Source organism: Ascaphus truei, chromosome 3, assembly GCF_040206685.1.
Source record: "Ascaphus truei isolate aAscTru1 chromosome 3, aAscTru1.hap1, whole genome shotgun sequence".
NCBI lineage: Eukaryota > Metazoa > Chordata > Amphibia > Anura > Ascaphidae > Ascaphus > Ascaphus truei.
In genome coordinates, this window is record NC_134485.1 from 128,065,416 (window position 1) to 128,080,415 (window position 15,000).

Below are 15,000 nucleotides of genomic sequence, written 5' to 3' on the forward strand. Positions count from 1 at the left end.
CACTGATCTGATGTTTCGTATTTGCTGCCTTTCCATTAGGGTATAGATATATGAAAGCATGTGAAAAATAAAATGAGTGTTGCCGTGTTATCTTTGCTACCCATGCTTCAAGAGAGCACTAATTATTGGGACCTGTGACATCCTAACGGGTAGCATATTGGTGCATTTTGATTAAACAATTATTTCCTGCATTTGTAGGGCTTGTTTCAACAAGCAAGCATCAAAGTCCGCTTGGGCAAGATATAATAATTAATCAGGCCTGGTTAGGGCTGAGTGGCCTGCAGATGGATTGATAAGTCCTTTCAAGGAAATAGTATTCCAAGGAGTCTTGATGCGCTTGATTGGCTGACTGATTAAGATTTGTGGGCTTAGATAAATGTTTTTTCTCCTGACTACAAAGAGTGGGAAACCTAACAGGAGTTGAGATGCAGGCAAACATGGAATTACATTTTCAGTGTTCACTTTGTCAGGCAAGGGCAACGTAAAACAAGCCATGCGTTTAAATATTATTATTGCTTCGTCTTTTTAATAAGTTGAAAATATCTCAGAACGTTCTCGGGTATTTGGCCAGTCCAATGTTTTTAACAACCCGGGTCCACTAAAAAAATATACCACCAGGACTCATGAAAACTGTCCTATGTTTGGTTTGTGTAAGCGTACAGTATGTTTTAATGTTGTTTACATTAAAACTGACATTTCTGTGGGTCCATGACAAGAAGGTACTCCCAATTTAAAAGGGCTTCATAAGGACTAATTCCAGCTGAAAATGCAGATAAATATGTTAAGTGAACATTGAGGAAGATCGTAAGGGGTTAAAAAAAAAAGACTACTAAACCTAAAATATTGATATCAGTAGACACACAGCTACTATAGTTGGGTATCCAATCTTACACATTATCGTGATAATTGGATTGGCAGACAAAAGGCACAGAGGTGAATTCACACAGAGTTTTTTTAGTAGTCTCAGCAGCGAGAGTCACAACAACAAAACATGGCCTCCTCCCTCTTATTATATTGGCGCTTGCAAAGTGTGTTAAGAACAAAACATTTTCTGAATTGGGGAGAATAGTGGATTTGCCCTATAAATTCAATCTTTGAAGATGCCATTCTTTCTGGAGATGGAAACAGCAGACTTCTGGTCTTCTTACATAGGACATTTTGCCAGAGTTTTGCAGTCTAAGAATAGACTCCGGACTCTCAGCTGGAACAGCTAAAAGTGTAATTTCTGCTGTAGAGCCGCATTGAGGAGATGAGACTGGAATGTGTGACTCTTGACTCAGAGATGACTCGCATTCAATGGTGGGGTCATGTATTTCAACAGGTGGTATTTATTTGGGTATTGTATCTCTTGTTAACAGTTGATAACCATGTCTCCTCGAGATTAAATTGTTTGTAGTCTACATAGTGTACGAAACAGATCCTATCTGTGCAATCACTATAGCTGGGACCCATTTAATTCCAGCGGCATAGTTTCAAGCTAGGACTGACACTCCAGGATTAAAGGTTCTGTGTCTTGTTCTGTGCACAGATCTGTTGACTTGTTCTTGTTGCTGACGTTGCATCACTTGTCGTGCTTTGGTTAGTTTAAGCAGATCAAAACAAGTATACTGCTAATGTCCCATCATTAGAGGAGCTGAAGAAACGTTGGTGGTAGAATGAGGTGTAATTCTGTAAAACAAGCAGGTATCCAGACATTTTTGAATGGACGAATGTCCCAATACAGATCTTAGACCTTGTTTCATAGTCTGAACAAAACTTTCTGCTAATCAGTTGGTAGATGGATTGTAAAGACCTAATTAATGTGATGTATGCCATTGGCTTTCAGAAAACTCCCATACTCACGAGGGACAAACTGTGGCCCGGTATCGCTCACAATGTTGCTCTGGGAGGCTGTAATCACCTGACATTGCTTACAGCTTCTGAAGTGGACTCTCAAGAGTAGTAGACATTATCATAGAGCTCTCTATCTATTTGTAATGGGCATCAAGAACTACTGTGAACATGTTTCCTTCAAATAGACAAGCAATGAATTCCCTGTCACAGATTTTCATAACAATCTCAGGGATGTGGGAGGGCCAACTGAGGCATGTTTCCCATACTCGAAAATTGCCCCAAGTGTTCTTCATATGACTCATATGAACCATTCCACAGTGACTAGAATGTAGCAGTTCCAACATCTGTTGCCTCGGAAGTGGTAAAATAATGGCTCACACCAAGCATTCAGAGTGAACTGATAACTTTATCCTTCTGGAGATGTAAGGCATTAGATCTGTTGGTATTTGAGAGTTACTTCCCGTGCATCACAAGGTCTATAACTTGGGATAGTCCTGGGTCAAAACGGGTACCTTTCCTTACTTGAGTAGAAGTTATAGATGTGTTCTCTACATCATAGGTTTCTGTTAATTTCCAGGTCTTGTTCTAGCACAGTAGATTGTGCAGCGGTTTCAGGATTGTTGCTAAATGTGCAATAAATCGCCCATAGTAGTTCAATCACCAAAAGAAAGAGTGTGGCTGACTCTTTATGTGTAGCTAGGGCTCCACTATAGCCTCAACCTTTGAAAGAGCCTTGCAAATGGCGTCAATTACATGCCCAAGATATTCAACTGAGGGCTGAAAAAATGCACATTTATCTTTGCAGACTAGTAGGCCATACTCGTCCAGTACTTGTAAATTCTTCAAGGGGTTCTTCCTTATTCTTGCCAGTCACCAAAATATCATCAGGGATCACTGGACCTCTGGCAATCCACACAAAATCTGATCCATGGCTCTTTGGAACAAAGCTGAGGCAGACATTATCCCGAAAGGCAGGTGACAATATTAATAAAGCCCTTTGTATGTCACAATGGTCAGCAATTTTTGTGACATTTTATCAATTTATGCCTGGCACAGATCAATCTTGCTGAATTTCTGCCACAAGCAAAACCAACAAAAAGGTAATCAATAGTTGGAAGTACAGACCCACTGAATGTGTCACTTTTTGCCACATTGCCAACACAAGTTCTTTACGCCAACATACTGATGCATAGTGACCAGGCTCCTCACAGCGGTAACATTTTTCACTATCCGCTGTCTTGCTTGTATACTCTGCCCATACCTTGCTGCACTCAGATTTGAGCATCCTTTGCTGCTAGTTCCATGGCCTTGGGTACAGTGAGTATAGTCTCTGTCAATAGGTGCTTCTGTACTGCCTCACTATGCATAGACAAACACAGCATTCTATTCACATTGCTCAGCCAAGAGTTTGGGGAGAAAGTGCACCTCCAGAACGTTCATGATGTCATCATAAGACTGAGTGCCTGGTTTGTCAGGTTGCACCAAACTTCATAACAAACAAAGTTTTAGCTCCAATTGCACCTTTCTTCAATTCTGTTTACAAGTACAAAAAAAACGCAAAATGCTCATGTGGAGGCTGTCTGTTTCAACAATACAGCCCATTGGTTCTGTAAGTGCCGCCATGTTAAAAAAATGTTTTCTATTTATGTTTGCAATGTGCACACAACAACATTCTTGAGTTTTTACTAGCACACTGCGGCACTCTCTCTTCTTAGTTTCACTTTGCCCTCTCGATACTGACAGTCAGGCTACTTTCGCGTGGCTGAATCGACACAGGTCTGTCATCCGTTGTCTTCAGTTTATATAATACCTTAATAATGGGATCAGCAGACATGAGGTACCGAGGTGAATTAAGATGCAGCTCTTCCATTAGTTACAACAGCATGAGCTAAAGCAACAGAACATGGCCTCTGCTATTCCATAACATTCTAATTGGCAACGTACTTATTTTTTTCTATTTTTAAAATGTTTTATCAGGAAATAATACATTGAGAGTTACCTCTTGTTTTGAAGTATGTCCTGGGCACAGAGTTATGATGACAATACATAGTTACATTAAATGAACAGAGGTTGTTATACATTCAATTTACAGACATTTCAGGACAAAGTACAGTGAGCTGCAGAGGACACAAAATAAACAGCAGCCTTCTTTCAGTCAAATATACTGTATACAATGATGAACCTAATTAGATTTTAGATTTAGGGGTTTATTTTTTCATCAAAACAGTGTTTATTTTAATTCTTTTACATGTTTGTTAACAATGGGGAAAAATTACATGCATTTGGATTTGGTGTTTATTGCTGCACTTTTTTTCGTGTCGAAACTCTCCCATGATGTCTTTGCCTACCTATGGATGGGCTGCCACAAAAGGTGGAATCTAATAGGAAAGGATGCTTAATATTCGATTTTTATAGGTTTTAACCAAAAGTGCAAGATGATCAGGTTGAGTTTTTTTTCATTTAAAACCTAAAATCATAAGTCCTAGTTATAATCAAATGTAATCCTGGACTCCCTCGGGTCCCATAGCACACAACAACAGAATGGTGCCCAGAATAAACAATTTCAGCAAAATATTATCAAGTTCATTCTTTCCTATATGTTCAAACTAGTCATCTCATCTGAATCATTTTGAAGGCCATAGCTTAATAGCAATTGAGACCATACATTCCAACATGCCAACTTTTTATGTACTGTTCTTATCAAGAAAGAAAGCAGTGACAAAATCATCATACTAGTTAACAGCATTTAAATTCAAGGTTGTCTACAGTTTATCTCATAATCAATAAGTGTGACAAATTTCCCACATTTCTCTACAGCTCAAAGCTAATAGTCAGCCACACAGATATTTTGTGTGAATACAAAAACATTTTATCTTGTGAAATTACTATTAAACAAAAATATAGATTTTGTTTGACATATAAATGTTTTCCTAAAGATGACTTGGTCAAAATGTTACGTTTCATCAAATAAAAAAGCATTTAAATCTATGGGATTTTTTTTTCTTTAATACAAATGTTGATGTATTTTGTTTTCAACAGTTTTGCGTCTGGAATCATAGCTACATAGTAGATGAAGTTGAAAAAAAGACATGCGTCCTTTAAGTTCAATCTACAGTATGCTAAATTTGAATGACAGATACTTTGTCCTATATCCGTACTTGCAGTATATTGATCCAGAGTACGGCAAACAAAAACCCCCAGTGAAATATCATCCAATGATATCTCATAAGGGGAAAAATAAAATCCTTCCTGACTCCAATAATTGGCAATCAGATTACTGACTGGATCAGCATCCTTCCCATGTTTACTTATTTGGTATATTCCTGTACACCTTTCCTTTCTAAAAGGATGCCCAACCTTTTTTTTTAAACAAATCTATTGTATCTGCCATCAGAGTCTCCATGGGTAATGAATTCCACATTTTAACTGCCCTCACTGTAAAGTACCCTTTCATTGTTGCTGGTGAAATCTACTTTCCTCCAACCTTAAGGGATTACCCGTGTCCTTTGTACTGCCCTTGGGATGAATAGTTCTTTTGAAAGTTCCTTGTACTGTCCCCAAATATATTTGTACAGTATATAGTTATCATATCTCCTCTTAGATGCCTCTTTTCTAATGTAAATACATCTAATTAACTAGCCTCTCCTCATAAGTTAGATTGTCCATCCCTTTAATTAATTTGGTGGCTCTTCTCTGCACTCTCTCTAGTTCCATAATGTCTTTTCTAAGAAGTGATGCCCAAAATTGTATGCCATATTCAAGGTATGGTCTTACTAATGCTTTATAAAGGGGCATAATTATGTTTACTTCCCTTCCATCCATTGCCCGTTTAATGCAAGATAAGATCTTGTTTGCCTTTGCAGCTACTGCATGACTTTGGGTAGTATAACTAAGCCTACTGTTTACAAGCACTTCTAAATCCTTCTCCATCAAGGATTCCCCCAATAATCCTTTGACAATTTTCTTTTACAGGGTTTCTCCAATCAGTCCACTGTTTACAGTCCACATAAACAGGGCTGCCGACAGGGGGGAGAGCCGGGACAAGTATTCCAGAGGTCAGGCTCAACTTCCGCATCCAGCTGTCTGTCGGGCCTCTGGTTGCCGCCGCCGCCGCTGAGCCCGGCTCTCCCCAGCTGCTGCTTTCCTCTTCCCAAGCTGGGCCACTCCTGCCAGTGCACATCGGAAGCTGAGCGCGCTCAGATGTCGGGCCCAGCTTCCGGCGCACACCGGCGGGAGAGAGAGGCATATTCGGCGTGGGAAGAGGCAGGCAGTAACTGGCGAGATCCGAGGCATGGTGACGGAAACCAGAGGTGAGTGGTAATTGTATCTCCGAGGGGGTGGTAATTGTATCTGAGGGGGGTAATAGTGGTAATTGTATCTGAGGGGGGTAACAGTGGTAATTGTATCTGGGAGGGTAGTTGTGGTAATTGTATCTGCGGGGGTCGTAGTGGTAATTGTATCTGGGTGGGGGAAGAAGTGATAATTGTATGGGGGCTTGTGGTAATTGTATATTGGTGTGTGTAGTGGTGTCTGTTTTTGGGGGGTGTAATGGTGTCTTTATTTAGGGGGGTTGTGGTCTGTATACTTGGGGAGTATTGTGTGTGTATTGGGGAGGTAATTATTGTGTGTGGGGGGAATTGTATGGATATTGGGGGGAACTGTGTGTGTTTGGCCAGGGGAAGAGGGTGAAATGAGTGTTGAGTGCGGGATTAAGTAAGAGGAGGTAATTGAGTGATAGCGGAGAGGGATGAGTGAGTGAGTGAGTGAGAAAGAGGTGGGAGAGAAATACAGGTATGAAAGGGGAGGGCTTGCAAGGCCGCCGACACGAAGTGGGGAGAAGGCAACCAACAGAGGGGGGGGGGGGTGGAGGGCCTGGTCGAATCTCTAGTCCTGGGCCCCTTGAAATCTGTCGGGAGCCCTGTACATGAATATGCACCAGTATATTTATATCCCATATATGAGATTTTAGGAGACTCATAGCAATGTCTCAATGAAGAAAAAAAAGAAAAAAATTATGACTACAAACAAAATAAAAAAAACAGTTTCAACTCAGTTTTCATTTGTTTCTAAAGCTCCAGACCAAGCAATATCTAGCATGTGTGTTTTTTTTTTAAACATAAATCAGTTCTACACTATGAGAAAATACTTTTAGCATTATTCTTTTTTTAAAACAACTCTGAAATGAAATTTTTAATGCATTATAATGTAATAAGCATTTTTTATTTCTATAGCAAACATTTACAAAGTTACATCCCCTTCTGAAACAGGCTCTGGGACACCCCTTTTTGAGCCCAGCCCTCTCTCTAGCAGTGCACCAATTGTATCTAGTGACTGCCTGATCACAAGACTTTCCCCACAGAACTTTACATCTTTGGTTCTCTTCTGCTGCACTGACAGCCATTTAGTGAACCCCCGAGCCGAATCTTCGCCGATCGATAGAGAACAGATCGATCGGCAACTTAGCTAATTACTTATCATTGTGTAGATTGTACTGACGCACATATTAAAGGGGGAAAAATAAAATTAAAACTGCAGCTTGGACTGCTGCTTTAAGTTTTGTAAGTTGTAAAATAAGCCACTTGTTATTATATTATTATTGTTGTTGTTGTTTTTCTTTTAGAAGGTGAAATATTTTATACAAGCCTATATTTTATAAGGGCATTGAAATCAACTTGAACATAACAGGAATGTGGAAACAAAAAAGTCAACAGATCTATATAAAATATCTCTAAAACACCCATGTACTCAATATTGGTATCTGTCAGAGGGGCATAGGGTAACGGAATAGAAGTTGATTACTTTCATTCTCATATGAAGATAGAGCACAATTTTGCATTTGTGTCAACTTCTAACAACTTCAACAAAACGGAATAAATCTCATTACAGGCATACCCCGCATTAACGTACGCAATGGGACCGGAGCATGTATGTAACACAGGCATACCCCGCATTAACGTACGCAATGGGACCGGAGCATGTATGTAACACAGGCATACCCCGCATTAACGTACGCAATGGGACCGGAGCATGTATGTAACACAGGCATACCCCGCATTAACGTACGCAATGGGACCGGAGCATGTATGTAACACAGGCATACCCCGCATTAACGTACGCAATGGGACCGGAGCATGTATGTAACACAGGCATACCCCGCATTAACGTACGCAATGGGACCGGAGCATGTATGTAACACAGGCATACCCCGCATTAACGTACGCAATGGGACCGGAGCATGTATGTAACACAGGCATACCCCGCATTAACGTACGCAATGGGACCGGAGCATGCATGTAAAGCGAAAATGTACTTAAAGTGAAGCACTCCCTTTTTCCCACTTATCGATGCATGTACAGTACGGCAATCGTCATATACGTGCATAACTGATGTAAATAACGCATATGTAACAGGCTCTATAGTCTCCCCACTTGCGCACAGCTTCGGTACAGGTAGGGAGCCGGTATTGCTGTTCAGGACGTGCTGACAGGCGCATGAGTGAGCTGTCGTTTACCTATTGGGCGATATGTACTTACTCGCGAGTGTACTTAAAGTGAGTGTCCTTAAAGTGGGGTATGCCTGTATACTATTCCTCAAATAACTCCTCCCAAACTGCTCCAAAACCATACATTGATATACTGTATACATGTAGGAATGATGCTGTCAAATATATGCAATTTGCTACCATTATGACGCTTGATACATATCCCCACAATATTTTTGGGACTCTGGTCAGTGTACCAGCTACCACAAATTCTAGTAGCTCTTACCTGTTTACTGGAAGACATGTTTGTTAAAGTACTTATGCTGCTGGTATCTGTGACAAGCATGGCTGAAGGGAAGCGAGATGGATGGGAATACTGGGGAGGTTCCTGCTTATGTGCATACACTATGGATATCAAGAGAAACAGGAATCAGTTTTCATTAAGTCAGATACAATTCTTAATAGTATACTTTGTTAAACAGCATGAATTATTCGAAGTTTACAATTTTGTTATCATTTCATGAATGGTATCTTATTTGTAAAATAATGTGTAATATATTTGTAGACACAAACGGGAACTTTCAGTGTTTCGGTTTTGGTTCTAAAAAAAAAAACATTGTGTTTTGTTTTTTTAATTTGTAAAAAAATGATGGGGAAAAAACGCAAAGTAAGCAAGAATTTCCACCCCAAAATTTGTAACTACAAACTTTTCTGCAAAAGTGTGCTGGTATTTAATTTACGAAAGCCATAAGTTCACCTAGTTTATGAAAAACTAAAAAATGAACCCGAATTTTGACCAGAAGTTTTCTCGGATTAAAAAGTTTGTTCTGAAGTTCGACTTGGACATCTTAACGAACTTCGAAGTTCAGAGAGAGACAAAAATGGGCGCCCTCAAACTGTATTGCCTTAGAAGGCCTGGGTCATGCATGGTACAACAATTGTTACTGAAGAAGGTGGGTATTTTCTCGCACTATCACAGTAGGTGGTATGAAACCTTTTATATAAAGGTGGTTACTGTACATGTATGTCTCTGAAGTGTCATTCACTTAAGACTGTGCTGTGTAATTACATATAATTACATATTTATATTTAAACTGTTTTCATAAAGTTGAACCAAAACAGACAGAAGGCTTTTTTTAGCCGACGCTTCATCAAATGCTAATCAGTGGATAAGAACATTTAGCCAGAAAATACAAGACACTCCACCGATTTTCCTTAAAATATTAATCATGATTCTCAGTGGTTGCTCCACCGATCTTCCTTTATCAACTTTTACAAGGCGCTGAGAAGTCAAATTGCCTTAGTACTTACTGTGTGAGTTCTGAAGCTGGGTCACCGTGGCCATAAATGGCTGCTGTGTCATGTGTCCCGAATGTTGCATAATTTGCTGTTGATGTGGACTGTGTAGCTGTTGTGAAAACTGCACAGACTGTAAAGCAGCCAAGCTGCCTGCAACACTGTTGATGACAGGTACGCTCTGTGCCTGAGTGGTGTTTAAATCTGAAGACATGAATGTCACAAAAATATTAATGCAATGTTGAAGACTTGTCATTAAACAGCATGAATGTAACATCGAGAATAACCGGATAGCCATAATAAAGCTTCCCTTATAACAGGCACTATAAATTCATAATTGTGTGGAAGCATCTAAACATAAATGTAGCTGTTGCCACTTTGGTCTGCTTCATCAGTGTGACCCATTGCTCTCTTTTACAATGTGCCCCACCAGAGAAAGGGTTAAACATCTAAGTATCATGGCTGTCTATTTGAACAACCCATAGAACTTTTACCTGAATCAATAGATATTCAATTCATTTCATTGATGTAGTGGTAAAGCCTAGAAGTGAGAGGGCCTGGTTTAAAACTTCTTAATACTGTTGGCAAATAGCATTAGGGCTGTTCTATAGTACGTGCACTTGCTGCGCGCATGGTAGGGAGAGTGGAACCGACCGCCAGGGGAAGATGAGGAAAATAATTAATTTGTGCTGCTACCGCCTTTGAAATGTAGGTATATGTGTGTGTGTGTGTGTGTGTATGTATATACATGTATGTACAATTAATAAATAATTTATTAACGTATTTATTTCAAACGTATTTATAACACACACATACATATACTCACACACACACACACACATATATATATATATATATATATATATATATATATATATATATATATATATATATATATATATATATATATATATATATACAGTGTTCGACAAACCTATACATTTGCTCGCCCCGGGCGAGTGGATTTAACCCCCGGGCGAGTAAATATTGGCCCAAGCAGCACACGTTTGGTACTAGGTGGCGAATAGATTTTTTTGTGTGGCGAGTAGATTTTTTGGGGATTTGTCAACCACTGTATATATACATACACATACACACAGTACCTCACTCGCTCACAGCATACACACAAAAAGCGTGCGGCACGTGCACGCGTGCGCACTGCCGCACACACTTTAGAATGGCCCTTACACTCTGGTGCCTCACAACCCCAGTACTAAATTGTGGAGCATGTATAATCTTCATGTTCAATCAATTCAATTAAATTATACACAGCATTTAATTTTTAGGGGTTTTATACATGTACAACGCTCATAGTGCATTAAAAATTATAATCAAAAAACACATTGGTTAGTTAAGTTTTCTGCGTACATCTAGATGGAGTAAAAACAGCATGTATGGGACATATGTTACCAGCAGCGGGATGGAAGGATTCAGCAAAAAACACCATCAGTGTAGCAGGGGAACACCATCTGGAGGTTACCAGGCTTCTTGTCTTTGCAGCCGCACACCTCGAGTTGTTTAAGCTGCCGCCCAGTCATCTATGCTCACAGGCCCATTGGTCGGGCAGTATGGCAATGTCCCAGATCATCAGGGAAGAAGCAGTTTGGCTTTGAAACGCGTTGGAATATGACTCTCCTTTAAACCTACGAACTTTATTGATTGATCCAAGTCACTGTGAATCTGCAGTTTGGTTCTAAGCAAAGTTCTGTATCAGAGTCTCCCAAACTACACCACACGGTGTCGCTATCCAGCGACGCGATCCAGTGACGTAGCCGACGGAGGCACGCGAAGGTACTGTGCACCGTGCACGAGCATTGTGTACTCCCGTCAGAAACAGCTGATTGAAACTCCGAAGCAGGACTCATTTGATCTGGGACATTGCCAGTACCACACTGCCCTACCAATAGGCCTGTGAGCATAGATGACCGGGCGGCAGTTTAAACAACTCGAGGTGTGCGCTGCAAAGACAAGAAGCCTGGTAACCTCCAGATGGTGTTCCCCTGCAAGACTGATGGTGTTTTGCTGAATCCTTCCATCCCGCTGCTGGTGGTTGGCGTTGGGTAACATATGTCCCATACATGCTGTTTTTACTCCATCTAGATGTATGCAGAATACTTACCTAACCAGTGTGTTTTTTTATTATAATTTTTAATGCACTATGAGCGTTGTGCGCTGTTTTTTGTGTTTCATTTTGTTATAGTTCCGGGGTGTTGAGCCCCCCTCCTTGTTATACAGCTGCAGACGCTCCATATTGACTGTACAGGATCACGTAAACCCTCTACATATTTATATTTATTTGCACCTTCACTTGCTATACCCACATGGGTTAATATTGTTTAATAGGTTTTAGTAGCGCACTTTTTCCTTCACTTTTATACATGTACACCTGCATAGCTCTCTGTCCCAATGAAATACAGATAGTTGAGAGAATGAAGAACTTACTTTGTGTTATTGCCATGACTCCAGAGATGGGGGCCATGATGAGGTTCTGAGATTGCTGGGAATTGTGATGGGACAAGCTATGAATGTTGGTCAAGGTGCTGACTGGGGGTAGCCCACCTCCAGAAACAGAAATCTAAAATGATCATTAAGAAGACAACCAACGAATACATTATTTACATGTACTGTTAATAACATTCTCGGCACAGAAGGTTATGAATGTTATGATTTGCTTTGCTTCAGAGGCAATAAACAGCACCAACATGGATTAAACCATTATTTATATATATATTTTTTTTAAATGTCCAGTTCAGGACGATTATCTTTGTAGACATTTGGGTACAGATCTTAAACAATAGAAAGCAGCTGTTTGTGCTGTTTCAATATGTAAGATATATATATATAGCAAATGGAAATTTTACTGTATGATCATTTGCATGTCTTAGACAGGTCTGCAACCCCGCCTTTCACCATTATCACCCAGCACAACCACTGCAGCAAGGGATTCTGGGAAATGACATGCAAATGAGCACACAGTGCCACCTTTTGCTTCAAAACCATTAACATGGTTCCCTATAGGCTTAAAGCTGTGACCATGCAGCAAGCTTGAGCACAGCCTTGAGCACAGCCAGGGTTAACATGCATAGCCAGTAAACCCACCCACAGACAGCCGTTTCGACTTTAATGGGTCTCAGTAGTGTGGGGTTGGTTATACTGGCTATGCAAAAATGAAGCAAGGAGTAGGTTTTACCATACTTGGTTAAGTTATGGCGGGTAAAAAAAGTGACAAAAATCCTCCACAGCAAAGCATATAGCAAATGGAAATGAGCATACAGTAATATTTCCATTTGCTATATGCTTTGCTGTGGAGAGTTTTTGTCACTTTTTTTTACCCGCCATAACTTAACCAAGTATGGTAAAACCTACTCCTTGCTTCATTTTTGCAGAGCCAGTATAACCAACCCCACACTGCTGAGACCCATTAAGGTCGAAACGGCTGTCTGTGGGTGGGTTTACTGGCTATGCATCTTAACCCTGGCTGTGCTCAAAGCTGTGACCATGCAGCAAGCTTAAGCCTATAGGGAACCATGTTAATGGTTTTGAAGCAAAAGGTTTCACTGTGTGCTCATTTGCATGTCATTTCCCAGAATCCCTTGCTGCAGTGGCTGTGCTGGGTGATAATGGTGAAAGGCGGGGTTGCAGACCTGTCTGAGACATGCAAATGAGCATACAGAAATATTTCCATTTGCTATATGCTTTGCTGTGGAGGGTTTTGTCACTTTTTTTACCCACCATAACTTAACTAAGTAGGTATACTCCAATAGTCGTCATATAAGGTAGGTGCATGTTCCATCAAAAATCAATAAATATACGATAACGTTCGCAAGAGAATCAGTAGACAGCACTTAGGTTGAATAATTAAATATACATTGTAGAAAACAAAACACACTCTGTGTCTTGTTTTCTACATTATATTTTTAATTATTCAACCTGAGTGCTGTCTGCTGATTCTTGTGTGAACGGTATCGTATATATCTTTTAAAATTCAGGACCTGAAAACTGTAAAAAGCAAAGTAAAAATATCACACAATATCCAATACATACTGCTTTAATTTGGAGTAGTTAAGAACACATACATCAACGAGAAAATAATGTAAATGTGATTAAAAAGTAAAAAAAAAAAAAAGATGGTGAAAAGTTTCACTTAAGATTGCGAACCAAGCAAAATTTGCAATTTTTCAGCCGAGAAAAAAAAATAGCACCCTCATCAAACCTCACAAGCTATTCGCTAAGCATTAATTAACTCAATGTGCATTGTATGTATGTATTTTTTTATTTATATACCACCATTAATGTATATAGCACTCCACAGCAGTAATACACGTGGCATAATAATATAAAATAGCAAATAATACAAATAACACATAATGGGCATAAGCGCTGCAGACATACAAGTAACATTAGGAAAAGGAGTCCCTGCCCGAACAGCTTAATGCATTTCACGATTATAAATAGGGCCCATACATCATGTTTCGCTCACTGTCTGTCGATATTTCACTCAAAGCTTGTGAAATTGAAAAATGTTAGACTACTTTTGTGACATTATTGGCCCTTTAAGGCTTGGCAAAACAATTCACAAGTATGCAAAATGGGGGGGGGGGGGGGAGGGAAAGGGTGGGGGAAACCACTGCCAATGTTGTGATTGTATTTTGGATAATTTTGCACATCTCGATGAGTCATCAGGGGTAAGTTATAAAACATTCGAAAGGGTCCATTTTGAAGAGTTCATTAAGAAAAACAACACATTTTTGCATTAATCATAAAAAATGACTGAATAATTTTACAGACCTGCTAAAACAAAGCTTTTGGAGGGCTAACATCGAAGGGATATTTTATCAACAAGTATGTCATCAGCAGAGAAAAACAAATAGAGTTCCACCCACTTTGCTACTTTACAAGGTATTTAATCAATAAAATGAGAACAGCTCTTTGTCACATTTATTGGTCAGCTTCAACACATACACCTTTTAACGTTAGTGAAAGCAGAGGGTCAGAGCACTGCTTTTCAGTTCAAACTATGTGCATCGAAGATTTTTTACTCTGTCCTACAATGCTTCATTGTTTACAGCTGACCCTGTGAGAAACTATAGAAAAAAAGCTTGTTTATTTTGCCTGCTTGGCCCTCTTATCTTATCAGCTCTGCAGCTACAATAGTCCAGGTGTACTCACCAATTTACCATCAGGTGAAAGCATGTTATGGCCAGAATCCAAGCTCACTGGAGAAACTTGCTGTAAAATAGACTGGCTGGTCACCATGGCATTGTTACCATGGTGGCTGATTGAAGACGAGGAAGTGACCTCATTGTTTCCTTGTTGGTTATATCTCAAAACTGTAAAAAAAAAAAAAAAAAAAAAAAAAAAAAATTATATATACATACACACATACACAC

General features: G+C 39.7%; 1 protein-coding gene across 1 annotated transcript in view; it reads right to left on the reverse strand.

Moving 5' to 3' along the window:
* The window catches only part of HNF1B (HNF1 homeobox B), a 59,058-nt gene that overhangs the window by 7,038 nt on the left and 37,020 nt on the right, over positions 1–15,000 (reverse strand). Inside the window, exons 5-8 of the mRNA XM_075589527.1 lie at positions 14,780–14,940; positions 12,053–12,185; positions 9,626–9,814; positions 8,601–8,719 (exon numbers count right to left, since the gene is read on the reverse strand). Of these exons, the coding sequence (XP_075445642.1) occupies positions 8,601–8,719; positions 9,626–9,814; positions 12,053–12,185; positions 14,780–14,940 (602 nt within the window). The remainder of the gene's footprint in view (positions 1–8,600; positions 8,720–9,625; positions 9,815–12,052; positions 12,186–14,779; positions 14,941–15,000) is intronic.